At 40.9% G+C, this 27,578-nt stretch overlaps 2 protein-coding genes across 5 annotated transcripts; one reads left to right on the top strand and one right to left on the bottom strand.

The window, feature by feature from the left end:
- Positions 1–52: 52 nt before the first annotated feature.
- Positions 53–23,811, top strand: RECQL (RecQ like helicase). Of its 4 annotated transcripts, none has more exons than XR_005626436.1 (17): positions 53–344; positions 1,292–1,364; positions 2,489–2,686; positions 4,522–4,701; positions 5,224–5,330; positions 6,269–6,467; positions 7,886–8,052; positions 8,406–8,487; positions 9,538–9,686; positions 9,781–9,898; positions 10,535–10,673; positions 11,332–11,423; positions 11,705–11,924; positions 12,983–13,112; positions 13,331–13,572; positions 19,039–19,080; positions 23,016–23,811. XR_005626436.1 is itself a non-coding variant. In XM_039698230.1 (15 exons), the coding sequence occupies exons 2-15, from the start codon at positions 1,349–1,351 to the stop codon at positions 13,511–13,513; spliced, it is 1,980 nt and encodes a 659-aa protein (XP_039554164.1). In that variant the 5' UTR covers positions 53–344; positions 1,292–1,348; the 3' UTR covers positions 13,514–14,589. The 4 variants fall into 4 exon arrangements, 1 of the variants encoding a protein (XP_039554164.1); XR_005626434.1 differs by lacking the exon at positions 23,016–23,811 and adding an exon at positions 17,614–17,722 and having other exon boundaries at positions 19,039–19,940; XR_005626435.1 differs by lacking the exon at positions 23,016–23,811 and having other exon boundaries at positions 19,039–19,139.
- PYROXD1 (pyridine nucleotide-disulphide oxidoreductase domain 1) lies at positions 14,713–26,960 on the bottom strand. The gene is made up of 13 exons (XM_039698231.1): positions 26,838–26,960; positions 25,333–25,413; positions 23,830–23,949; positions 22,586–22,714; positions 21,711–21,784; positions 20,673–20,833; positions 19,964–20,064; positions 19,006–19,135; positions 18,047–18,159; positions 16,842–16,964; positions 16,486–16,623; positions 15,838–16,154; positions 14,713–15,376 (listed from the first exon to the last, which is right to left on the bottom strand). Exons 1-12 carry the CDS (start codon positions 26,916–26,918, stop codon positions 15,906–15,908), a joined length of 1,500 nt encoding a protein of 499 aa, XP_039554165.1. The 5' UTR covers positions 26,919–26,960; the 3' UTR covers positions 14,713–15,376; positions 15,838–15,905.
- Between the last annotated feature and the right edge of the window lie 618 nt (positions 26,961–27,578).

Raw genomic sequence — 27,578 nt, 5'->3', positions numbered from 1 at the left:
GCTGTCGCCTGGGCCCGCCGCACGGGAGGACAGGGCAGCGAGGGATAAAGGGATAAAAGGGATAGAAGGGATAAAATAGACGGGATACAGGGTGAGGGAGGCGGGAGTGCGGCTGGCACTAGCGCTGGGGGCTGTCGCCTGGGCCCGCCGCACGGGAGGACAGGGCAGCGAAGCGCTGCTCCCGCTGTTCCTGGCGGCCTTGGCCCCTTCCTCCATCCATCCATCCATCCATCCATCCTGCAGCCGCCGAGCGGGGCCTTCCCTGCCCGCCCGTCCAGCTGTCCTGCCCCTACCGAGCAGCTGCTTCAGGCCTGGCAAGCGCCGTGCCCGCGGCTGGCGTGAGGGTGAGAGCGCTGGGGGTACTGCACTGTATATATTCACTGTGTTTGTATCCTATTCCCACTGTATGCCCGTAAATATTCCCACACTGGGGTGGGTTGCCCGGGGAGGTGGAGTCGCCACGCCCGGAGGTGATTGAGAGGTGTCTGGGTCAGGCCCTGCGCGATGCGGAAGTGTTTTATTCACACGTCGTTTTTAGTGTGTATTTCCCCCTCTATTTGTAGGATCTGTGTTGTAGTGGAATCAGCTGGTAGTGAGGAATGTTTTCCCCCAGGATTTATTGTAATGCTGAATGTGTTCCCTTTCATTTTCCACTGGACTTTGTTTCCATCCATGTAATATGTATCTCAGAGTGCAATAACAGAAAATATCAATTTCTTGAGTTTGGTGTTATTAAGATACAATGTGACAAAGACTGTTGTTCAAGTAAGGAGCCAGTAAATTCAATTCTATGTTCATTTCACTGATGATTATTCAGAATCAGTCCCCTTCTCTAAAGCAAGCCACGTTTTCATTTCCTCCTAACAGATCCTCTAGGTGTTTTGGTGACTGCCTTTCTAAGGGGCACAATATAATGTGCCCAGACCTTTCTGTAAAATAAGCTTTGAGGAGATTGGAAATGGCAGTGGGCACTTGGTGAGTGACTGGTCTGCCTTAGAGCATTCCTCTTGCAGGAAATGAATGACTTGGTTAAAATTCACCTGGGTTCATTTAGAAGAGCTGTGGCCTTGGGAACTGGATGTGAGTTTGTGTTTATCCATCTTGCAGAAGGGAAAAACCAGTTGTCATCTAGTGGGGCTTCTTTGTGTGAGCAAAGTAAATTAACCAGGACTTAAACTGTTACATTAACAGCTCTGGTAATGAAGACTCTCCTGCAGTAAATTTGTTCTAAGTTGAGAAGGTTTACTTATAAAATTTATTTTAAAATGTATTTATTTCATTTTCTTTTCAGTGACAGTGGCTTGGTTAAATAAGATCTCCTAAAGATAACATTCTTTAATCTCCAGAGATGACAGCTGTAGCAGGTAATCCATAATTAATATTCCATATGTTCATTTAGCTAACAAGACACAATCACCTGATGTCACTGATTGTTGTTTACATGATTTGTATACATAAAAGAGTTTGTGGGATCTATTATACATAAGATTTGAAGAAAAAAAAATCTTTTACTGGATAGCTTTTTATTTCTTAGGTGAAACTAAACCAAAATTCCTTGTTCCTGGAAGTGTTCAAGGCATGGTTGGATGGGGCTCTGAGCACCCTGCTCCAGTGGCAGGGGAATTGGAATGACATGAGCTTTAAGGTCCCTTCCAACCCAAGGAAATTACTTGGTTTTCAATATTTTCAAAAGGTGCTTCATATTTTAAGACACTCTTAACTGTTTTCTGCTGAGTAGCAGTGGGCACATAGCAAGACGCCTGTCACCATTTTGTGCTGTTTGAGATGAAGATATTTTTTCCATATCACACATTTTTGTTCCCATAACCATATTGCCATAACTGCTCTGGATGGGCCAGAATCTCTTGGGTTTTCTGGGTGTGGGGGAGGCAGAAATTCCTCCTGGTGCTTTTGTGACCTGGCTCTGGGATACGTGCTTGGCAAGCAGGTGTATGTGTTAATTATTCTTTTAAATCCAGGGATTGGGTTCTAGGACACAATCTGCAGTTCACACACGCGTGCTTGGCAAGCAGGTGTATGTGTTAATTATTCTTTTAAATCCAGGGACTGGGTCTAGAACACAATCTGCAGTTCACACACTTGCACATTGGGATGGAAAGAGACAATTCCTGCCAGAGTCACTTGTGTAGCCCCAGCTTCTGGGGAGCACTTCCTTCACTTCTTTCACGTGTGAAGGATGGCTTGTGTTTGTAAAAGCATTCTCCCTCTACATCCAAGCCCTGTTGTTCAGCAGCTCCCCTTGTGTGCAGGAGGGACCTTGGTGCATGAAACACAGCTTGGTGCTACTGGCCCTGTTTTCAGCCCCTCAGGAGTTCAACTTGCTGGGGTTAATGTTGCTTCTCACCTGTAAATAAATGCTGTCTATGAACAACTTGATCATTGGCTGGAGTTCAATTAGTACAATTAAAAGTGGCGTCAGCACGTGGCTGTGGTCTCAGTTGTGCCTTCTCCTTGCTCCTCCCTGCAGTGCTGGAGGAGGTGCTGGTGTCCATTGAGAATGAGCTGCAGGCAGTGGAGATGCAGATCCAGAAGCTTGTGGATAAGCAGCAGGAGCTGCTTCAAAAGAAGATGAGAGTGAAGAATCTGATAAAACAGTCCTCAGGAGACTTGGAGGCAGGTGGAAGTAAAGACACTGAAACCTCAGCTGAGGAATGGAACAAAAAAGGTTTGCAGAGCCAAAGTCTAATATTTTAACAGAAATGTGAACTAATCCAGTAGGGGGAAGTGCACTTATACAGAGTTTTGTTTGGATAATGATATTGCCCTAATTAATTTTAGTCAGCTGGCTGACATGCCAGGGTAATGTTTGTACTTGTCTCACTGGACATTGCTAAACACTAATCTTGAGCTGTTCTGGGCAGAATTATCTGTTCTGTCAGAATGGCCTGTTATAACTGCTTCAATTCTTTGCTTGCTGCAAAGTCACAATTTGATCTGATTTGCTCTTACCATCCCAGAGTAAATTTTTATTGCAATACTTGTATATTAAATGCTTATATTGCAATACTTCTCCTTGTTTGTGTTCTAAAACGAATTGCTCTGGATTTTCTCAGGATTTGATAATGACAGTTTTGCACTTAGAGTTGTTTTTTTCCTGGTTTTGTGTTTCCTCTTGCTTGAGTGGGTAGGACATTGGTGGTGTTCGTGATGGGTTATGTAGCCTCACTGTCTTACCAAATTAATGCAGATTAGATAGATGCTGACTGCCAAAAATAACCTAGAATACATTATTATTGTAGAATGAGTGCAAGTGGCAAGTGCCTCGTGGTGGTGGGAGGGCTGCTGTCTTTCAAGTTGGACATTAAATGCAGTCCTGAATAGTTGTTGCTTCTTGGCCATGTTGTGCCTTGCCAAATTTGACTCAGATATTATGATTTTTTTCTCATTTTTAATTTAATTTTCAATTTGTAAATGCCTATATTGCATATATAAGCTTTTTTGGCTTTTTAAAAAATGAAATTAATGTTGTAGTTGAATCCATATTTATCTGTATTTGAGGAGTATTATGCATATGTAAGAATGCTGATACTGTATCATTGCAAGTTATACTAGTGAACAAATCATTTGGTTTGTGTAGGTCTGTGCTTAATTCTCACCCCCTGTGCTTTGGAAATGAATGTCTTTGCAGTCAGATGCTGTGTGTGTATTAAACAGGAGCAGCAGCTACATTTGCTGCCAGTTCAAAGCTCATGGAAGTCAGTGGGAGGCTTTCTTGGTTTCACAGAGCCTTGGATTTTAACTGTGCTCTTTGCAAATTTCTCTGCAATGTCACCTCAAGTCCCAAAATTAATTCTTGTGCATTGCACATGTTGTAACCTGAAGCTCCCACAGCTTTTCTGCATTTTAATTTTAATAGTACCAAAAAGATGCATCAGGAAGCATAACTTAAATTTTTACAGCATTGCATCTTTTAAAATGCAGTCTTTAGGTCTTTATTGAAGAAAAGAAAAACCTATTATAAACATGTTGGGGTGGTGATTTTGGGGAAGATTAAACAACTTATCCCCTCTTTGTTTTAATAAATGCTTATTATTGATGGAATATGTGGAAGAATTGTATCCCTCCTTCTTTATGCTATTTGTAATGGATGCATTTGAGTAACTATTGTAGGGCTCAGTGTCTGGTTTTATTTATTTTCAGGGTGGGATTCTAATTTCTAGTTACTTTGGACTAACGAGCTAACATGCTCATTAGCACTCTGAGGTTTATCTGTTTTCAGTTTTTCACATTAATTCACATCCATGTGCAATGAGAGCTTTGGTCTGGAGGTGAATTGTGTTTACAATTTGAGTTTTCCAAGGTCCACCCTAGAATATGGTGTATCCAGACTCCGGTTGTGTGGAGCTTTTTCTGTGCCATTATGAATCCTGAAACACTTCCCCAGATCTAAAATTGTGTCACTGCTAGATTCAGTTATTCAATATGTAAATTACCCCTCCTTCTTTTATTTTAATTTGCTTATGAAATGTGTTTGTTGAGTTGGTTTTTTTCCCTTAACAGATTTTCCATGGTATGAGAAGATAAAAACTGCACTGCAGAGCAAATTTAAACTCCAGAAGTTTAGATCACTGCAACTTGAAACAGTAAATGCTGCAATGGCAGGGAAGGATATATTTCTTGTCATGCCTACAGGTGGTGGGAAGAGCCTTTGTTACCAGTTACCAGCTGTCTGTTCTGATGGTATGTGAGGGGGAAAAAGGACATAATAAAAAGAGTTAGAGTTATTTTCTCCCTTTTATAGTTATTTGGAGAATGGACATTGTTTGGTGTGGTTTTTGCTTTGTTGATTTGGTTTTGTTTGGTTGGTGTATTTTTAATAACTCATCCAATTGCATTGGAAATTTACTTATTTACAGAGGCCAAATTTACCACTCCCTGTCACTGCTTAGTTCTGTAGCAAATCAGTGCCTCATGACACAGATATCCAGCTTGTTTTGTATATTTTCATACTCTGTCTGTTGGAGCTCAGTTGTGTTTGTGGTCTAGACCCTGAGAGGAGGTGTTTGTTGCGGGTATTTAATGAGAATTATCCCCGTGTGATCTGGCACTCACTTGTCAGCAGTCTGGGAGGGGAGTCCCCTGCTGTGTATGAAGCTTAAGCTCACATTTGGCAGCTTCTTCAGAGCAGGGCTGATGCATCAGTGTAAAGAATTAGAGGAGATATTTGTGACATCTGAACTGCACAATGATTGCTTGTTACAGGTTTCACACTGGTGATATGTCCTTTGATATCTCTCATGGAAGATCAGCTCATGGTTTTGGAACAGCTTGGTATCTCTGCAGCTTTATTAAACGCCTCAAGCAGCAAGGTGTGTTTAAATTCTTGTATTTTGTGGTGAGTGTGCTGGTGTCTTCCCTCTGTGTACTTACTTGTGAATGTTGAATGGATGAGACAGATTTACCAGCTAATGCTGTTCTAGCAGCAGTATCTGGCCAGGAGGGTGCTGTGGTGTGGGAAAGGTGGTTAAGTGATTTGTGTTCATGTTTTAGTGACAACAACACACGGGAACCAACACCTTCTGTGGAATAAATAGATCTCTTGGGGCTGTTTAGAGGGTGTGAAGTGCCTTTGGCACCTACACCTCTGTTGTAGATTTTTACTCAGTTTCTAGACTTGAAGTAGGTGATTTTTGTCTTCTTTTACCATGTTGAGCAGTGCAGGCTTGTACATATAATTATTATTTATCTCTTACTTTAGGGTGGTGAGCTGTTTGATCCAGAGGCCAAGAAGCAACTCATTTCCCAGTCTCATACTAGGCAATTGCTTTTGTACAGTTATTTTCCTGACTAGCAGGAGGCCATGGTCATTAACTTGCACATGACACTGGATTTGATTGATTGGCTTGATGTAATGTGCCAGACTTGAAGCCTGCTTTGATGCAGAGCGCTCTGCAAACTCAGTAAAACCACTGTAGTGTGCAAGGAATTATTTTACACTTGTAGTATCACAGGGAAGTTTGGTACATCACAGTTTATTGGAGAAGTATTGATACCACACAATGGAGCAGAGACACATATTCAACATTTGCTTCTTCAAAGTTGCAGCACAGATTTTCTAAGTATTAAAATGACCATTTATATACAGTGATCTTCTACAATGGCTTATAGTGCTCAATACCATGGAACACTTAATCAGTCTGTTGATTACACCTCATGAATTGCTAATCACCTCTTAAGAGCCTTAGCAGTAAGCAACCTCAGTGTGTTGTCCCAGTTTGTTCCTCCTATCTCCCTTTGTTTTGAACAGGAGCACGTGAAGTGGGTCCACATGGAAATGCTGAAGAGGAATTCCCCGCTGAAGCTGATTTATGTGACCCCAGAGAAGATTGCCAAGAGCAAAATGTTCATGTCCAAGCTGGAGAAGGCTTACCAGGCCGGGTGCCTGGCCCGCGTCGCTGTGGACGAGGTGCACTGCTGCAGCCAGTGGGGCCACGACTTCAGGCCGGGTATGCTCCTCTGAATCCCTGTGCAGGGCTGGCCAGGCAGCTGTCACTGATGCATTGGGGCTGAAATAAGGCCAGCTGCTTCCTTCGTGTGTTATGTGAATTCTTAATGTGTAACAAGTACCTGTGTTGGCTCAAGGACTTCAATTCACAAATCATCTAATGCAAATGATGATTTCTACATAGATTTTGCTGTCAATATTCTGAAAAATTACTTATTCTGCTTACTTTAACTGGAGCTTTATAAAATCAAAACTTTCATTTGGCATCTTTAATATGGATAATAGTTACCCTTAATCTGCTACATGAAAATGTCATTCTGTACACGACTCCCTGGCACTTCTGATGAAAGAGGTAGAGCATTTTGTAAATTCATGAGATATATTTTAATCATCTCTAAAGCAAGTGGAAACAAATGGCCTTCACTTGTAGGGAAATAAAGTGTGCTTCAATCTTTTTCCTGTCTTGGAGATTGTAGAATATTGTTGGTTGCTGTTTGTCTTTGAAAGAAAACCTGATTTGAAGCAATATTAACTGTAAAATCACTCTTAGCAGTTTTGCTAAGAAGTGGTGCCTGAGCTAAGAGCCAGGCTAGTTCAACAGGCAGTGTGGAATTTGGATGTGTACCTCTGGCTTCACCTCTCTTTGAAGGCAGCAGGTGATTGTCAGTACTGAGCCTTTACAGTTTTTTATTATTAAACTCTGGTCTATGTATCCAAATTCCACGTTGCTTGTTTATTAGAAAAGCTCTGTTTACTCAAAAGCTGTTTGTAAAAACAGACCTGCAAAATAACCTGAATGTTGGTTAATGCAATGCCACACATATTTTTCTAATTTTTAAGAATTTCTATTTTCATACATTTTTGCCTTCTGAATTGTGGCTGATAATTGCAGCCTTTCAGTGCCTGGAGGAAGCCTAAAAGAAAACTGGGGAGGGAGTTTTTACAAGAGCTTGGAGTGACAGGCCAAGGGGAATGGCTTCAAACTGAGGGTAGGTTCAGATTGGGTTTTAGGAAGAACTGTGAGGGCAGTGAGGCACTGGCACAAGCTGCCCAGAGAAGTTATGGATGCCTTGTCCCTGGGATGTGTTCAAGACCAGGCTGGATGGAGCTCTGAGCAGCCTGGGATAGTGGAAGGTGTCCCTGCCCATTGCAGGGGGTGGGAACAAGATGGCCTTTGAGCTGGCTTCCAACCCAAATGATTCTGTGATTGAGTCTTTAAAACACACTTAGAATGCATCTCTTTTGCTAAGTGCAACCTGCTTGTTACTTCCTTTGGGTGTATAAATTAGTTCTGTAGTAGATAAGCAGTGATAACATTTATTGCAGTATTACCGAATTAAATAGTGTCTACATGAATGCCTTTTTAAATTTTGTATTTGTGGTATGAGGAATCTTGTTCTTTCTCCTTTTCTTGCTTAGACTACAAGTCTCTTGGTATCCTGAAAAGACAGTTTCCCAATACTCCCTTGATTGGACTGACAGCAACAGCTACCAATCATGTTCTGAAGGATGCACAGAACATTTTGCATGTTCAGAAGTGCATTACCTTTACTGCTTCCTTCAACAGGCCCAACCTTTACTATGAGGTAGGTCTTGTTACCTGGTTTGTGCTGTCTCCTGCAGGGAGAGGGGCAGGCAGCAGGCTCAGACTGCTTCAACCTGTTGGAAAATGTCTTATGAATTACTCTATTGTGCTGTATTTTCACTTTGCCCACAGGTTTGTTTATTGTTCTTGGTGGGGAGAGCTTGCCAGCTTTGTTTTGGGGTTCATTTTTCAATGGACTTTTGAGTTGTAATCTGACTGTTCATAAAAAGAATGTAGTATTTCTTTTTAAATGGCAGAATAGTTGTGTTTATTATACTGGGAAAAGTAAAATAAGGATGTTTGGCAGACTGTTTGCCCACTTGAACTCTGACATGTGCTTAATGTATTTTTGAGGTTCGGCATAAGCCTTCAAATAACGAAGATTTCATTGAGGACATAGTTAAGACCATTAATGGAAGATACAAAGGACAGTCAGGTAAAAAGTGTCACAAAAGACACGTGTTATCTTCCATAACCTTCATTACTGCAAGGATGCTGGGATGTTTTCAAATGATCTTGAAGCATGTAGAGAGATTCTGCCTTCACCATACATTAAACTTTCAGTATTGGAATAAATGAAATTTAGTAAGATCCATACCTTGAATAATTTCTCTTCATTCATTACTGTTTAAATATCTTTACAGTTTACTTTTATCTTCTGAAGTATTGAACTGGAATGTTGGTAACTATAGAACAATGTTTACATAGGTAATAATAGGAAGGTTTAAGATTGTAAAAGCAAGGCTCAGAAAAGATGATCTCTGTGTTCTTAAATCACACATTGTTTACTATCCATGTGTCAGGATACTTGCTATCTCTAACATGATTTTCATATTTGATCAGAAGAGTCATCTGTTACTCAGTGGCCAGAATGGGTGTTAGGGGGTGAATTGCAGATAAAAGCAGAACTGTAGAAGCTGGACTTGAGTAATCAATAAATTCTGTAGTGGAAGTAAAGAGGAGAGGCATCTTGCCAAGGCAGCAGAACCCAGGTTCCAGAGCAGCAGTCTGTCCCTGTCTCTGCTTGGAGCTCTGTGGCTGTGAGGAGCAGCTCCCTGAGCACAAACTGTGCTAAGATGATCAAAAATGACATGGCTTTGTGTGTAATCCCTGACTTAGCCCAGCCTGACTAGTGACAACAGGCAGATTGAACTGAAACCTCAGCTGAGATGCCATAGATGTCATAAGGCACAGCACCCCTTTAAGAAGCTTTAATAAGCATTGTGCTCCTTGAACATTAACAGAATGCTTCCATGGTTCTATGGATTGGCACCTGTATTTCCTTTTTAGCCTTCAGGTCCAAGCTGATAACTGATTTTTCCTTCATAAATACAAATACTATGGACTAAATAGGCACAAAGACTGTATAATGCTTTGTAATGATTTATTTCATAAGCTAATAAAACTTTCACAATTGTTTTTAACTATTGGGGATTGTTTGGCTTTTTTAAGGCATTACAATGAGGTCTCTTTCACTTTTGTGCAGGAATTGTTTACTGCTTTTCTCAGAAGGATTCTGAGCAAGTTACTGTGAGTCTGCAGAAGCTGGGAATCAAGGCAGGGACTTACCATGCAAACATGGATGCTAAATATAAAACCAAAGTTCATAAAGGATGGGCAACAAATCAAATCCAGGTTAAGTAAATACTTTACATGGACTTAATGTCTTATGTAAACAAATTGTGGTTTGGTATATTGATGATTCCTTAATATTTTTTCTTTTTCACAGGTTGTAGTGGCAACTGTTGCTTTTGGCATGGGAATTGATAAACCTGATGTGAGGTTTGTAATTCATCACTCTATGAGCAAGTCCATGGAAAACTACTACCAAGAGAGTGGACGTGCAGGTATTGCAGGAAGTGGCTTTTGCAAAATTGCCATTTACATCCATTACACCAGCAAACTGTCCTTCAATTTCCCTGGCATTTGTGCAGTCTCTTGCCTTTGAGACAGTTTTCAAAGTGTGTAATGAAACTTGCCTCTGTAAAGAGGCTTTAAATATAAACTGCATTCATGACCTGGCCTCTACTGCAGTGTAACAAAGAATGTCTGGGTATCTACACCACCACTCAGCATTTTTTGAAATACTTGATTTTCTCTCGAATCTGTGGTTTACCAGAATAACATGATACAGATTTGATATACAATTTTAATTTTTTTAATATCGTATAGCACCTGGGATGTGTGATTTGCTCAGATTGTCTCTATATGTTTAATCACTATATGAATTCAGAAATACAAGTAGGACAGGGAGTCTGGAGCAGGGAATTTTAAGGATTGATCAATGTTTAGTAGCATGAAATACCTGTTATGGCCAAACTCCACCCCCAAAAACATTTTGCAGTGTTTGGGGGTTTTTTTGGTCTTGTTTATCTCATTACTTTTCTAAAGACAGATTTGAGTCTGTTGGGAAGAGCTTGTCAAGGAATTTGAGGGGCAATGGGTTGAGATTGTAATTATCTGTTCATTTGAATGCATTGCAGGTAGAGATGACCAAAAAGCTGACTGCATTTTGTATTACGGCTTTGGAGATATATTCAGAATCAGCTCAATGGTGGTGATGGAAAATGTTGGCCAAGAGAAGCTGTATGATATGGTATCTTATTGCCAAAATATGAGCAAGTAAGTTACTGTGATGGCTTGGTTGCTTAGTTTTTAAATGGGCTAATTTTTGTTGGGGGTTTGTAGGGGGCGTTTGGGGAAAATAAAAAAAAAATTAAAAAAAATGAAGCCATCACCAAACAAAACCACCCACAAAAACAGCAGCAAGCTTGCCAGCTTCAGGATGTAATTCTGGAAGTGGTTGTGTGGAGGTGAAGTATCTGTCAACAAACACTGTTTGGATTTCAAATCCCAGTGAGAGGAAATGCTGGAGTTCTGTGGTTTAATGGCCACACAGGAATCCAGGTGTATTTGCTGCTTCACCTGCTTCACTGTGATATTTCATGGAAAATGTGTATCTGTGTTGGTGACAGCTGGTGCATCCAGTAGAGCCTTTTGTGGCCTCAGTGTAAAAATGAGTTCAGATTCTTACCATTTTTCATTCTCTTGAAACTGCAGATTATACTCTTCTGCTTCAACCAAACTGTTCCTATTGGCATAGCTGATAGGGAATACTGGTGTTGCTGTGTTTGTTCTCTGACTTTTCCTCTGGTAATTCTTTGTGCTTGTTTTGAGACCTGAGCTGTCCCTAGGACCTTTTTTGCCATTTTCATGCTGTATAAGGCAGGTGTGACATATTCACCTGGGATCTATAGCCTCTCTGCTTTCTGCTCCTCAGGTGTCGCCGGGTGCTCATAGCCCACCACTTTGATGAAGTGTGGGATTCTGCAAACTGCAACAGAATGTGTGATAACTGCTGTAGAGAGAACGGTAGGTAAAGGACAGGGAACGTGGGAAAAATTGATTTAAAGAAATACCTGGTGGAGAAAAACTGTAAGCAGATTTTGTGACCTGTGCTTGTATTACTGACTGTTTTCAAGGTGCAGATTTTGTTATGAATAGCAGTTTTTGGTGGCCAAGTTAGTTTAAAAGCAAAACAAAAAAAGCCTTGCTATTATATAGCACAAAGATATGTATTCATAGCTACATATAACTCTATATATAACTACAAAGAGCTTTCTATTTAAATGTTCCTTCACTTTTACTTGCAGCGTGTGAGAAGATGGATGTAACAGGATACTGCAGGGATCTAATAAAGATCCTTGAGCAAGCTGACAGCATGAGTGAGAAACTCACCCCACTGAAATTAATCGATGCCTGGTCTGGGAAAGGTGTGTCCAAGTTCAGGGTGCCTGAAGTTACTCCACCCAAGCACCCTCGAGAGGAGCTGGAGAGAATTATTGCCCATTTCCTGCTGCAGCAGTATCTGAAGTATGGAAGATAACTATTTTGTTTTCTTTGTTTTGGTTTTTTAACACTTAGTAGTCATTTTTCCTTGCTCTCTTGTTACTTCTGTGTAACATTAATGGATACATTCTGTGGTATTGTTTTCATTTTCGATGCATTTAATGTATTCTTAAAAACCCTTCAAGTATTGTTATATTTCCATTTCAAAAGTTGGAGAAACAATTGAAATGCTGCATCTTGTGCAATTTTAAAAAGCTGGGGTCTTCTGTATTCAGGCAGAATGTTTAAATCTGCAGCAGGATTAATTTTGGAGAAGTCTGCAGTTCATACAGATCTCATTCACATTCCATGGATAAGGAGAGCAAATGGGGTTGCCTACACAATGTCTAAGTCAGGAAAGACTGGCTAATGTGGAAAGTGATACTTAGAAATTTTAAGAAAGGATAGTGGAACTAACAACAATGCTGCCTGTGTAAGCTGTCCATGTGCTGTGTGTTTTGTCTTCTATGAGAAGTTCAAGTTCAATTAAGTTCAAGAATATCTACAAATATCTAATCCCTTTGACTTAATTTTTCTTTGCATCTCTCTGTGTAGCTTTTTAACATTATAGAGGGTGAGCAGATGACTTTTACATCTTTTTTGCTGCATCTCCTTTTCTTCCATGTGTTTCAAGAGATTGACAGGTGTGCATCTGAGTGTTTTTGTGTGTGTCAAGGTCCACAAACTGAATTATGTTAAGTGTTGATCAGAGTAGCTCTAGACCTGACTGTCTACTTGAATAGATAAAGCAGAATGAAGCTGCTCTCTGAAACATCCATCAGAAGGGTTCATGTGTCCCTGTCCTTATGGAAAGAGTTGTTGAGATGGAGGCAGGGAAGGGGTGGAGTCACCTTTCCTGGGACTACTGTTGACACAACATGCAGATGTGGCACCTGAGGACATGGTTTAGTGGCAGTGCTGGGCTGATGGTTGGACTTGATCATCTTGGAGGTCTTTTCTAACCTTGATACTATGATTTTTTCCCCCTGCATACTCTGGCCTGTCTCCAACCTTCCCTTGTAACAGTGATTTCATTCATGCAGGGAGGATTTCAGCTTCACAGCCTTTGCTACAATATCCTACCTGAAGGTGGGACCCAAAGCCCGGCTGCTGAAAAACGAGGGACATGTCATCACCATAGAAGGGATAACAAACAGCAAAAGTGTTTTCAAGGTATTTACATCTGTTCTGATCTGCCATATAGGTATCTTCTCCATTAAAGCTTAATTTAATAATTTGGTATCTGCTCAAAGATACCAAATATTTGTAATATGCTCATGTTTTGTAATAATGCAGTCAACCTCATAAATATCTTCTCTCTTGTGTGACAACATGGAAAAAGGAGGAAGACAGTGTTAGAATTTTAATTGAACTCTTCTTAAATCTTACAGGTCAAACCATCTCCATCTTCAAAAGGAAGCAGAGAAAATGCCCAGACTGGATCAAAGACTGTCCAGGATTCAGTGGTGAAGAAATCACAGGAACATAAACGGCCCAGCTGTGGTCCTAACTTAAAAGCAAAGAAGCCTAAGCTTCAGGCAGGTGCAGATGACCAACCAGTACTAATTGACTGAGTGTCACAGACTAAATTTAGGATCTAATCATGGTTGCTGCTCCATGGACAATGCAGTGTGTAAGTTCAGTTTGTGCTTTAGTAATGGTTTTTTTATTTAATAAACACTGAACAGGGAACAAATATCTTAAACTGTCAAATCGAGAAGGCTAATGGAGGAGGAAGTGTTTCATATCAAAATAATTGGTGCCAATCTTAGGATACAGCAATGATTACAAAAGCTATATAATGACCATGTTGCCTTTTTACCTCTTCTGGAAGTGTAGTAAACAGTAACACTGTGGTGGGTTCTTGCAGTCTGGAAAGGACTGCCAAAGGTGCAGAGGTTTCCAGTCTTCTCTTCTGTGGGAGTCTCCACCCACTGCTCTCCTGAGAGTCCTCTTGAGATTTGTCTCCTTTGCAGCACAGGACTTGGTGGTCCTTAGCTCTGCACAAAGACCCTGTCACCTCCTGTTCCTTCTGCCTGCTGTGCAGGTGATTTTCCTCTTCACCAGTGACTCCACTGCAGTCAGGGCACTGCCTCCCCAGGGTAGCTGCTGTCACCAGCCCCAGGGAGTGAGAGCAGACAGCTGGAGACTGGGATGCTCCAGCATTCTTCCTCTGGAGCCCTGGCTGGCTCAGAGCTGCTGCTGTGCCAGGGCTGGCTGTTCCAGCCCATGTGGGCACTGTCCCTACCCCCACTGTGGCATGTTTGAGTCAAATGCTGTATGTATTTATGAGTGAAATATTATGTCTATTTATTCCTTTGAAATATGTCTGTTGCTCTTCAAATTGGACTTCTCTAGATTGTTACACAAATAGAAATTTATGACTTCTGTGCTTGGCAGAAGTACCTCAATTTAAGTTTACAAACAGACAACCTGCCAGCCTAGGAAACACTCAACAGCTACTGCTGCCTGCAAGCATTCTCAGGCACATATGCTGACTGCTGGATTCAATTTTGTTTTCTTACTTTTAACATCTTAGCAGCCAAAGATCAGGAAGGCATGTTCAGTTTCATTAATAAATGCAAGTTCTGGGTGGTTGCATTTTAGTTCTTCTCCCTTACATGTAAAACAAATATACAACTAATACCATGAAGACCCAAAGATCAGGAAGGCATGTTCAGTTTCATTAATAAATGCAAGTTCTGGGTTCTTCTTAGTTCTTCTCCCTTACACTTAGATGTATAAGAAACAAAGATAAAATTAGTATCATTAAGAACATGCTCTTCATCTTTATTTTTCTGGTAAAATTGTGACAGTGACTAAAGCCTATAGTCTTTAATCCATCCTTTAGCTGAGACCTTTGCCAAAAATTGAAAATTTAGTTAAAAAGTCATTCTCCTAAAAAACATTAGGTGATTTGTCTGGGACAAGTCTCAGTATGTACTGCCAGCTTTGTATTGAGTACAATAAATGGTTCCCAATTTGACCCAAAATAAATAGCAACTCTCAGGCAGCAAGTGTAGAACAAAATCAAAGCCAGGATGAAACAGTTGCTGTCCAGGGCTGGCACTATCCAGTACAGTGCAGCTCTACCCCAACACCTGGACTGAAGGGACAAGCAGCTCAAAAGCTGCTCTCAACTGACATCTCATCCTGGCTTTCATTGTACAAAGCTTGTGTTCTCTACTTAACTGAATAGAAAATATATTTATTTCAGAAGTAAACTTATGGGGGGGGGAAAAAATGGAGTAAGGCCATGAATTTGCAACTTACATTCTAGGCAGCAAGAGCTCTGAGCACCCTGTGCCCTAAAACTCTTCTCTGTTCATCTGAGCCAGCTCAACAGAGATTGCACCATTAGCTGGTACCTGTGGCAGTAACCCGTCAGTATTTTGGCAAGATCAACCCAAAGTCTTTGCATTTATCCCCAATCCCGAACCCAAAATAAATAGCAACTCTCAGGCAGCAAGTGTAGAACAAAATCAAAGCCAGGATGAAACAGTTGCTGTCCAGGGCTGGCACTATCCAGTACAGTGCAGCTCTACCCCAACACCTGGACTGAAGGGACAAGCAGCTCAAAAGCTGCTCTCAACTGACATCTCATCCTGGCTTTCATTGTACAAAGCTTGTGTTCTCTACTTAACTGAATAGAAAATATATTTATTTCAGAAGTAAACTTATGGGGGGGGGAAAAAATGGAGTAAGGCCATGAATTTGCAACTTACATTCTAGGCAGCAAGAGCTCTGAGCACCCTGTGCCCTAAAACTGTTCTCTGTTCATCTGAGCCAGCTCAACAGAGATTGCACCATTAGCTGGTACCTGTGGCAGTAACCCGTCAGTATTTTGGCAAGATCAACCCAAAGTCTTAGTAGAGGATTGCATTTATCCCCAATCTCGAAAAAACAGTTTTCTAAGGTGTATGACTTGCTAGCAAAGCTTCATACAAACAGGGAATGGGGTATTGTTCAATCAAAGTAATCTTCTATGTCAATATCTGGATTTAGGAGATCTTCACCATAGGCTGAAAGATCCATTTGATTTAAAATTAAGTTTTCAAAGGTCTCTTCCAAGTCCGTTTCACCGATGAGCACAGCTCCCATCATGCGGCCGTGCTGCATCACCACTTTGACATACTCGTGTCCCTTGGTGCACCTCAGCATCAGCTCGTGCTCTGAGCCCAGGCCCTGAGCGTTGTACTTCCCCAAAACCACCACCTAGCAGAAGGAAAAGGGAAAAGCTCTCATAGCAACATTGCAGTGGCTTTCAGCATTTCTGCTGCTAACAGTTCTCAGCCTCAAAAATGATGCAAACAGAAAAATATTCGTCCCTAGGGTCCCTCCCCCATCACTGGCCTGCAAACACACAATGGACTCAAAAATCTTCCCCTTGAAATATACACTTAGTACAAAGTGAGAAAATCTAAGCTAGGATTAATTGCTATATAAAGAAACCTGTTTCCTCAAAGCATCTGCTCACTGTCAGCAAGTGAATATAAGCAAGCAGTATGTGTTAATCAGTGCTTTACAACTATCAGACTCTACTGACCTTGTAATTGAAAAATTTTGTTATGTGAGCAAATAGTTCAAAGCTGAAATCCATATCAATAGATTCCCCTAAGGCATCTGCTGCCATGCACTTTGCTGCATACCATCCCATCTGCCGAGCCTGGGTCCACAGCCTCATCTGGAACAGAAAATTGGGAAGCGTGAAGCCACAAGACCATCAGTGTGCCACACCACTCACTGCAGTGAGCACTCAGTGCACACGTTGTGTTAATACTCAGAGGGGCTGGCCAGCCGGGTTTCCAGCCACCAACCCCCAGGATTACCCACAGTTAACCCTTCCCTCCTCAGTGAGAGCACTGGTGGTGACTCCTGTGGGTCACACGTGCCAGGACGTACCTGGTGCCACACGGGGCTGGGCTCCCACGCTGCTGTGCAGATATCTCCAGCTGCAAACACATCTGGCAGCGACGTGTGCATGTGCTTGTCTACCTTCAGCCCTCCATCCTCAGCCACAGCAAACTGCAGGGTTCACACATCAGCAGTGAGACAAGGCATCAAGGCACCCAGCTCCCTCCACCTTAAGCCATCAGCTGTTCCTTTATTATTTACTATCCTGAGTGGCAAGAGCTCCATGGAAGGTACAAAGCATTACTGTTGTTATTATTTCTAGAGCACAGCACAGGTTTTTAAAGGACTGATACTGATACCTAGGCAGGGAAGTCACAGAGCTTGCCAAATTCCAGATCACACTGTGTGTTACACCGAGGGACACCGAGTCTTAAGATCACTTTGTATTTTTGCCAAGAAAATACCATTGCAAAAACTTAATTCCTGATCTAAGCTTATAAGCATAGGCCTGGAAATATCTCATGTCTCAACATCAGATCTATGTTTTCAGCATTTCCTACTTTAACCAGAGCACAGCCTTTTACTTCCTAATCAGATGGCACCACTTAACCTGAAATAGCTGAACCTCCTGGTTTGTCTGGGATCATTTTTTAGTAGCAGCTTGTATAGGGCTATTTGTTGGATTTGTGATCAGTGTTAATTAATAACCCAGGGATGTTTGAGTTGTTGCTGAGCAGGCACTGAACACAGAAACAAAATGATCCTGAGGTTGGAAATACACATGGCAGTTATCAACTCCAGAATCACCATCCACATTTAGGTGCTGACCTCCCTCAATGAACATGAGCACTGTCACAGCTCAGTGTCCCAGATGGAAAGGACTGGAAATAGTTGCTTCCTTTCCAGAAACAAATGTCAATATTAATAAGGTAAGAATATGGTACAGAACTAACATGGAAATTATTCTATATTTTTGCCATTTTAGCCAATTATACAGAGGATTTTCTCTATTTGGTTAAGCTTAATACTGTATATAAACACCTGGGAGCAACATAATAAACCAAGACACAAATCAAATACACTTCTATCATGTTGGATATCTCACTCTCAACATACCCTGCCTTATGTTGAGATGGTGCACAGCATTTAAATCTGCAGCAATCCATGTTTCATGTCAGAACAGAAGCATAAACCAACTGAAAAGGTTTCTTTAACCTTACTTGAAAAGCTCCAGAAGAAATCAGGATACTTACATTATTGCCATCAAGAAAGGGTTCAACATTTGGCACAACTCCAGTTGCACTGACAATGAAATTGCATCCATAAATTTTTCCATTAGTTAATTCCACATATACAGGCCACAGCACTGAAAAAGGAGAAAATTTTGCCCCAAGAATGTAACCAACAGAAGTTATTTTATTGATTAGGTCTTATGATAAGATATGAAAGAAAAAAAAAACCACAAAACCCTTGAGGTAACTGAATAGGTAAAGAAAGGTTAAAATTAAAAATAAAAAGGAAAAAATTATCACAGATTATATATAACCTTTCTTACCATCACTCAGAACTAAAGAAAAAAACTATTTTGGATCTCAGCTCCAACTCCTACCTTTCTTCAGAAATTTCCTAAATTAAAGCCCTCATTTCTAGGGGCGTAAATACTGTGTCCTGTGGGATGTTCTCTCAAGTATGCAATTGCCAAATATTCTTTTATGTAGAAATTTACAGATGCACAGAAGTGCCTCAAAAGCAAAAAGAATGGCAGAGATTTGATTTGTGCTGAAAGTAAATGATTACTAAAATAGTATTTTAAAAATTCATATTAATTAGGTGGAAATTATAGGCATAATTATTCATTTTCCAAAAAGGGGTATTTTCCTCTACTTGGAAGGTTTACTTCAGTTTTGATACAAAATGTTGGTGGTTTTTTTTCTCCTGTTTTAACTTTACTATTAAAATATTAAATGATTGTGTTAGGATGGAATATTCTGCATACAGGATTTTGGTTAATTTGTGGAAAAAAGTGTCTGACCCAAAAGATTTTGTAATTTAATTACAGCCCATAAATTTCATTACTGTAAACTCCTAGACCTCAAATGATAGAGATAAAAATTTTCTTTTTCAAATCTGTATTTGTTTTAAAACAGCAAACAAGATCAAACATGCCTCAGCACAGATTTATCTTCAAGGTCTTATCAGCACTGGCACTCACCCTCATCTGCTTCTACGTTTTTCTCTCCTTTAGGAAAAGTCAAGGAAGTCAGCTGCAGTTGGGTAAATTCTTGCTGTAAGTATATTTTCTTTACTTCACACAGTATTTCAATATGTACTTTATGAGAAAACTAAAGAAAAATTGACAGAATTATAAACATAATTATTAGTGATCACAAGATTGATAATAGCAAGCATATCTTCACCTAAAATGATATTACTGAAGTGGAAAACCCCCCACCATATATCCCAGCCCACTCACTGCATTCCCACACTTTCCTCTTTTTGGCACAGATCTAATCATAGCCAATGGCAATTTACCTGCTTTTTCAGCAGGTATCTCATGTTCCTTGAAAGTTCATAACAATTACATTTTTCTGGCATGCCAGAAAACATAGGTTCCCCTAAACTTACAGGAAGAGACCTAAAACCTTATCAGAAACCTTATCAGACCTTAAACCTTATCAGAACAGAAAGTAAACTCATCTTTTCTGTCTTTCAGGACTGCAAATCCTTTGCTTTTCTATCATGAATTAAATTCTGGTAACAATAATACGTTTATGTTCTAAACACTGTAAAAAGAAAAAATACTCTGTACCATCAACCCACATTTCAACCATATTCTGAGCTCCAGCCAGAAGTTAGAAAGTTGCCCATTTCTCTAAATTGTTTTGTGAGTTTGAGCCTTGTTTTATTCTCTAACACAAATACAGTTCCACAGCCTTCAACAGCCAAACCACCACTGATTAAGCTGCTAAATATCCTGAACATCCTTTAGCTGGTTTATGACTGATCACCCTTGACAGGTCATTTTTTAAATGCAAAACAGATGCAAACACCTAGCTAAGGAATTCATTTTAAAAAAGTGAGGATTTTTGCTTTATTGCAAAGATGGAACTCCTCCCAGTGCTCATGCCCACAACACCCAAATAAATATGGCAGCGAGGTTATGCCCATACCTCCTTAGTCCCTTTAAGGTGTAAGCCCTCGTGCCAGTCAGGGCCTAAGGCACTGCCCAGCTTGTCAGATGCTCCTGCAGGTCTTCCTTTCTCCTCACTTCCTGAAGCAAAGGGATGGAGTGTATCAGATTAGTGTGCATCCTTCCTTGTCCTCAGAATTCAGAGCAAGGATTCTCAATTAATAGAAAAATACCATCTAGGGTAATATCCTTGTTCTTCCTGCCTAATGTCTAGAACCATGCTCTTCTTTTTGTTATGACTTTGGTCCTACATATGTTTGTGTGATGTTTGTTCATGCACTCCTAGTTAATTCTGAGACTGCACTTTCACTCCATTTATAATAACCTGTGCAGTTTCATCTGCTCCTCAAAAATCTTACTACATGACAGCTCCTCCCTATATAATGGTGAGTTCACATCAAAACATTACAAAAAACAGAACAAGTTGTTCAGCAGAAGGAATACAGGGAATTAATATAAATTTGGCACAAAGGTAAGCACTTTTTACAGCTCACAAGAAACTGTGTCTGTTTCTCACAAGAAAAATTGGGGATGGGTTTTTATGTTGCGTTTTTACTCTCAGTTTTTGAAGAAGGAAATGTCATTAATGATAACAGTAAGCCTTATTCCAGGCTGCTAAATTGCCTGATTTTAAGACTGTCTTCAATACGACATGCTGCTGCTGCAGTGTCAGGAAGATAAGCCCATACCTTCCACTGTGTACTTGGTTCTTTTACACTCGATGGGAGTCTCCTGGCCTTCAGCAGTGAGCTTTGGAAGGAGGAATTCAGCTGCTCCTGCATCAAAGAAAGTGTTCCCGATGGCTTTGTCTTTGATAGCCCAGATTACTTCACAGCCTTGAATTTCATACCTGAATTTAAACAAGGGATAAAGTGACAGACTGCCTGCAAAGGATCTGACTGTTAGCAGCACAAGCAGAAGTGTGTCAGCTTTCCTTCCAGAAGCCAGAACCAGGAGATCCAAGACTGGATCCAAGACTTTCCAACCTGTCAAATCCACTTCTAAATATTTACATAAGGAACCCATTAAAAATATCTCTTCAAGTTCACAAGCTATACTTTCTCACCAACACAACCCCTGGGGCAGGGGGCAGATCAAATTTATAATACTAATAATTAGTATTTGTATTTCCTGCTCCCTGTAATGAATAAAGTGACAGACTGCCTGCAAAGGATCTGACTGTTAGCAGCACAAGCAGAAGTGTGTCAGCTTTCCTTCCAGAAGCCAGAACCAGGGGACCCAAGACTGGATCCAAGACTTTCCAACCTGTCAAATCCACTTCTAAATATTTACATAAGGAACCCATTAAAAATATCTCTTCAAGCTGACAAGTCATACTTTCTCACCAACACAACCCTGAACTGGGGTAGGGGGCAGATCCAATTTATAATACTAATAATTAGTATTTCCTGCTCCCTGTAATGAAAAAAGTGCATTTCTGCCAGACTCCCACTGTTAAAAACAAGCATTTGGATCTTGTTTGCACTATGTGGAACATGAACTGTATATTCTTGATGCCCGTGTGTCAAAGCTTCTTCTGGAGCTTTCCTAATTTTATGTATCAGTAAACCCCACTATGTTGCAAAAATAAAACAAACCTGCAATCAGTTTTGCTACTAAATGCTCTAAGAGATAAAATTGTGTTTGTCAACCTTCTCCCAAACTCATTTACACTAGATTGCATTGCATTGGTAAAGATTTCATTCATGTATTTTTTGTTCACTTACACTAATTCAAGGGCAATCCCACCATTTCCTACCACCATTATTCTCTCAGCTTGAGCCAAATTCTTCTGAAAAGCCTGCATTAAGAAAGGAAAAATGTCAATTAGAGCATGTTCCCTCACACTCATCAACTATATTCTTTTCAGTATTTTCTTGCTCTTAGTCTTGATTTTCTCAACTATTGATAGACATCTGGCTAGGCTGAGACTTGTAACAGAAGCTGTTGTTGTAACAAACAACAATTTCAGTGTCACTTCAGATTCTTTGAAAATGTAACTCCTTTTTTATCCTCAAGGTCCAGCTTCTTTTGATGAATGGCAGTTCCATGTTACAGAGCACCTCTAATTCTGAAGACCTGTAGCAGTGAAACTTCATCTTTGCCTTCCAAGCTTAATTTTTAGTCAATTAAGTAATTTCTCAGATGAAAATTCTTCCACATCTTTGACTATTTCTACCTCTTTTCTGTACAAAGAGGAAAAGCTACAGTAGAACTACAAGAGAATAAAAAGTCATTCCTTCAGTAGCTTTCCACTGTACGAAGCAGCCCTTTGTACCAGGTACCACACACACCTTCCCAGGGAAATTTCTTTATATTTTCCAATTGGATTCTGCCTGGAGGGTGAAAAAATGTCATTTATTCCATATTATCATGTTAGAAATAATGCATATGAGCCATCTATAAGCTTAACAAATATAGTGGCTAATGAATTTAGTGACATTATAAGGCTGTTTTTTTTGCTTGTGAAAATGTTCCCATTTAGGAATATATAAAAACAAACATTATTTTCTGTTTCTCCATTTCCCTCCACAATAATTCTGGTATTTTGGCACCAGATGCAGGAATATATTACACATTTTTAAGTCCCAAACACATTTACCTGTGCACTGTCAGTGTCCCGGATTCCTAATACATATGGGTTCCCTTCCACAATTAATTTTGGTTTGGCTCCAGCACACAGGCAAAGTTTTTCATAGATGTATTCTTTCCCATCTTCAGTGTAAATTTTCTGTTAACAATGAAGAGAAAAATTAATCCACCTAAGAGAATTCATCTAAATCAAGACATCTAAGAGACATCTTTCCTTAATGTCACAGTAATTAGCAGATATGATAAGCTGCAAGGGCTTCTGAAGGAACAAGGCTTCATACTCTTCATGGCTGTGTGTCATTTATTCCCACCACACTCACCACAAATATGTGACCAATAAAATGGGGAGTGCACACAGTGCACTCAAAGCAACATCAACCACTTGGTGGCACTTGGTACTCACTGGCTGTGCCTAGAATTCTCTGTTTTCTATGTGACAGATGTCCCTCAGGCCCAGGAACAGAACTATGCACTGCTGGACATCAGCAACTGAGAATTTCATTCAAACATTTCATCAGCAGTAGCTGTGATCTGTGTTAAGCAGGCACAGGACAAGACACAGTTCAGAAATCTGCAAATCTGTTCTTTGCTGAAGAAAAAGTGGAGGCACTCAGCAAGCTACATCATTCTGAGAAAGAAGACCTGAAATTTTAACATTTTATGACATTATTTGTTGTTCTACAAACTTCAAGCTGCATAGTTTACAGTGGTTGTGGGCAAAAGATCCTCTAAATCCACATAGATTAATTATTTGTGTCCACCAAGACATGTATTAAAACGCTATCCTAGTAATGATGTAAGGAAAGCACTGGATTCAGAATGTTAGCAGAATCTACCTGGAATTACATCTCCAAACCTTAAAAATGAGCAAAAGCAGTCTGGGATGTGAATGTGAGTTTCTCACACATGCTGAAGTGAAAATAACATGCTGACACAGAGCTAACAGGTACATGCTGCCCATTGCTCATATTTGCAACGTATTTCCTGCTAAACAGAAGGAAGAAAAGGTGGAAATGTTGGTTCTTTCAAGATTTATTTTGTCCTCTGTATATATTTCTACTTGAAAAATAGTGTTAAGCAGTAAGTGAAATTAGAATAAGGAAATATTTTCTTGTAATTTTGGTAACTTATCCATTCAATAACCATAATGTTCTTGATCAAAATTTCTCACCCAAAACATTCAGCTACCTCCTAAATTATTTTTATGTACATAATTTGAAAAAAAACAAAACAAAAAAGAAAACCTTAGCTTACATGTTCATCACTTTTCAACTGTTTCACTCCAGACTGTATAACTCTAATATTGGGATATCGTTTTTCTAACAGGGAACTTGGTTGCTCTTCGACATCAAATTCCTCAAGTGTTTTGGAGACCTGTAGGAGAAAGAGAAGTATTTAAAAATATGGATCATTTATCCATCTCTTCTTCTAAAGCTTTTGACACAAGGTGCTGTGTTCATTTATAGTAAAAAAGTCACAATATAAAGCCCATATTATCTGAAAATGTGTTATCATGTAACTGCTGAAAGTTTCTTTTTCAATACAGAATATTTTCATGCCTGTTCCTGGTTGAAGAGTCAAAGTACTACATGTTAATACTAAATATAGAGATTAAGCAAAAAATTGAGAACCCTGGCAGTTGCTCTAACTGCTACAATGTCTTATTCCATAAAGAAGTCTATTATCAGAGTTGTTAACACTGATTTTTCATTTATGTGAGGTATGTATGTATTTTTCATTTATGTTATGTTAAAATCCTGGTTTTTCTCCTTTTTGTAACTTTGATAAAATAACTCATCCAGAGCCACTATCTGATATTTCAAAGACCTCAGGGGAAATGGACAACATCCAACAGAAAGCAAACACAAACAAAATAAAAACCCCAAAGAGGCAAGCCAGAACTTGAAAAACATTCAAATGAGTGATGACAATTTTGTGTTTTTTTCCAAAAGAGAGTGGCTGCATGGAAACCTCCAGGCCTGCTACTTTATTGAATATTCAGAGTTTGGAACACAGCTGGGAACCAGAAGCCACACCGTGCTTGCAATTCAGAGAGAAATTAAGATGCTTATGTCCAAAACTTAGGTGCTGCTGCCTTCCAATAGTGCTTAGCTATTCCCTCATTCTTCAGCTCTGTAAATTTCCACTGATGTGAATTACAGACTTTACATCTCTGCACTGTGCAGGTGACTTTGCTGGACACAGCACTTTCAGAAAGCATTCTGTAGTTGGGTGTTACCCCATCAATCTCAGAGATCTCTCAGACTCAGCTTCATCACCCTACTAGCCACAAATCTGAATTCATGCATGCATTTGATTTTCTTTTTCAAACCAGCAGGAAAGACGTCACTGAATCAGCAGCTGCTGGAGTAGACAAAGCTCAAAGCAATTCCCCAGAAGCCTCTCCCTTCTTTTGCTGTTTCTGCCCCAAATTCAAACATGAGCAAGACTATGATACCTCAATTCCAGTGCTTCAAAGTGGTCACTCACTAATAAAGCAGTGAAATAAAGCTTCAGTAACTCAGAACACACTTCAGTCATGTAAGTACCTGGTTGAACCTTTGCCTGAATGGTGTGAATACATTCACAATTACTGATCACTGTAAAATAGCCTGTCAGTGTTACTAACACCACTGCAGTCACACTAATATGAAAACAAGCTCAAAGTCATGAGCATCTTCACCACTGGGCTCTAAATTATCTGCACAATTAAACTTTGAACATGTCTTAATGTAAGAAAAATGAAGTCTCTCTTACCTGCTTGAAATTAGTTACAGCTTTTATAACTGGGGAAGCTGTCACTAAAAAAATGTCTTCTGATGGGAATTCTGCAGCCAGCTTGTAAAGAAACAGAAACCATGATGAGAGACTTGAACACAATAAAACCACTGGTGAAAAGCAGCATGTTAATACATTACTTTGGTTTTGCAGAACCTTATTGAAAAAACACTACTTGAGCACAACAGAAGGATAAGGACTGAAGAGAATATGGAGACACAACATTTATTTCAATCACACATAAATACACCTTCAAGAAGTGCAGCCACAGTGCAAAGGACTATTGTCACAATATTCCAAAGGCCATCTGATGGGTCAGACTGTGACCGTGGGATTTCTGACACACCCAGTTGCTGGATACATTTATTTTTTTTTTTAACTGCACAGCAGTGACTAATTCCTTGCAGGTTTCATTTTCACAGAGGAAATGTTGATTTCTCCTGGATATTTTATACCCTATTTAGTAAACTGATCATCTTCAGGGTGCTATGAAGCAATGCAAGACTTTTAAAGCCCCAAGCCAAAGGGAAGAACTCCCATTTTAAATGGGCACTGCTCAGCAAGGCACAGACCAAGACAAGTGGTGCTGTTGAGGGGAAGGGACACTACCACAAGGACCCTGACATCACCAGAGAAGAACTCCCATTTTAAATGGGCACTGCTCAGCAAGGTGGCACAGACCAAGACAAGTGGTGCTGCTGAGGGGAAGGGACACCAACCGGAGGGACCCTGACATCACCAGGGAACACGAGCCTCCAAAACAGTCTGTATGCTGCTCTGCAGCCCTAAGAGATAAAATATTCCTCACCAAACTAACCCCCACCTAATTTCATTCTACAGGTGCAAAATTATCTCCAGTTGCTGTTACTTTAAAACCATCAAAATTCTTGAGACCAAGAAACAGACTGATTTACTTTTAGAGCTTGGGCACACAGAGGGGTGGATGAGGTGTGGAGATCTAAAACATGGAGCCTATATAAACTGAGCAGCACTAATAGAAAGGAGCACATCCCAGCAGCCTTCCAATAATTCCTGCAGGGATCCTGAATCCCTGACCTCTGGACCAGGGCACAGAGAGACAGCTCTCTAGTTATTCATAACTAACTCTTGTTACAAAGCGTTTCATAACCTGCTTCAAAACAACCTTATAAACTCTGAACCTCTGGAGACGTACTTCTACACAGACAAACATCCTTACATCACAGCACGCTGCCCTGGGGCCGCGCTTGCCTTGTGTTTTCCCCAGCGAGACAAGTTATTTTTAATAAACGGCGATTAGGGGTGTGCAGGAGGGAGCACGGAACTACGGCACCCATGACTATTTGCGCAGTGACAGATCTGCGGGTGAGCGCGCAGCGCTCCCAGCCCGGGGCCGGCACCCGCGGCTGCAGGCTGCCTGCGGGCAGTGCCCGGGGCAAGGACGGGGAGAGCCTGCGGGCAGTGCCCGGGGAAAGGACAGGGAGGCACAGCCGCGGCCCCGGTACCTTCTCGGCGCAGGTGACCCCCGCGATGCCGCCGCCCACCACGGCGAAGCGGCCCCGCTGCGCTCCGCCCGGCCCCGCCATCGCCCGGCACGGCCCGGCACGGCACGGCGCGGCCCGGCACGGCGCAGCTCCGCCTACGGAGCGACGCAGCTTCCTCCACCCGCGGGCAGGAGGGGCCGTGTGCGCCCGCTCGGTGCGTGTGTGCCGGGTGTGTGCCCGGCCTGTGCCATGTGTGTGTCATGTGTGTGCCATCCGTGTGCGGCTCTGTGCTAACCGCGAGGGTCAGACCCCCCCCAGGGCCCCCATGCCGGGATTGAGCCGCAATCCACTCCGGGTTTTCCCCCATTCCGTATCCTGGTGAAATCCAGTCCGGGTTTTCCCCCACGCCATACCCTGGGTCCTATCCCGGCAGCCTCTGGAGCGGCGGTCCTTAGGAATTCCGTATAAATCCCTGACAATTCCATATAAACCCCTGTCTGTTCCGAATCAATCCCTGTCAATTCCATCTCAACCCCTGTCAATTCCATATAAACCCCTATCTGTTCCGAATCAATCCCTGTCAATTCCAGATCAACCCCTGTCAGTTCCATATCAATCCCTATCAATTCCATATCAACCCCTGTTTATTCCATATAAACCCCTATCAATTCCATATAAATCCCTGTCAATTCCGTATAAACCCCTATCTGTGCCGGATCAATCCCTGTCAATTCCATATCAATCCCTGTCAGTTCCATATCA

Source organism: Passer montanus, unplaced genomic scaffold, assembly GCF_014805655.1.
Source record: "Passer montanus isolate IOZ18808 unplaced genomic scaffold, ASM1480565v1 scaffold122, whole genome shotgun sequence".
Taxonomy (NCBI): domain Eukaryota; kingdom Metazoa; phylum Chordata; class Aves; order Passeriformes; family Passeridae; genus Passer; species Passer montanus.
Note: the sequence above shows the minus strand (reverse complement) of the source record. Positions and strands in the feature narration are given on the sequence as shown.

Excerpts from the sequence above, each read along its gene's own strand:
- PYROXD1 (XM_039698231.1), bottom strand. The coding sequence starts at position 26,918 with ATGGCGGGGCCGGGCGGAGCGCAGCGGGGCCGCTTCGCCGTGGTGGGC. Across the intron at positions 25,414-26,837 it reads GGGTCACCTGCGCCGAGAAG|CTGGCTGCAGAATTCCCATC; the intron begins GTACCGGGGCCG and ends TTTCTTTACAAG. Across the intron at positions 16,965-18,046 it reads CCTTTCTTGATGGCAATAAT|TTTGCTGTGGCTGAGGATGG; the intron begins GTAAGTATCCTG and ends TGAACCCTGCAG.
- RECQL (XM_039698230.1), top strand. Across the intron at positions 4,702-5,223 it reads ACCAGCTGTCTGTTCTGATG|GTTTCACACTGGTGATATGT; the intron begins GTATGTGAGGGG and ends TGCTTGTTACAG. Across the intron at positions 9,899-10,534 it reads CCAAGAGAGTGGACGTGCAG|GTAGAGATGACCAAAAAGCT; the intron begins GTATTGCAGGAA and ends AATGCATTGCAG.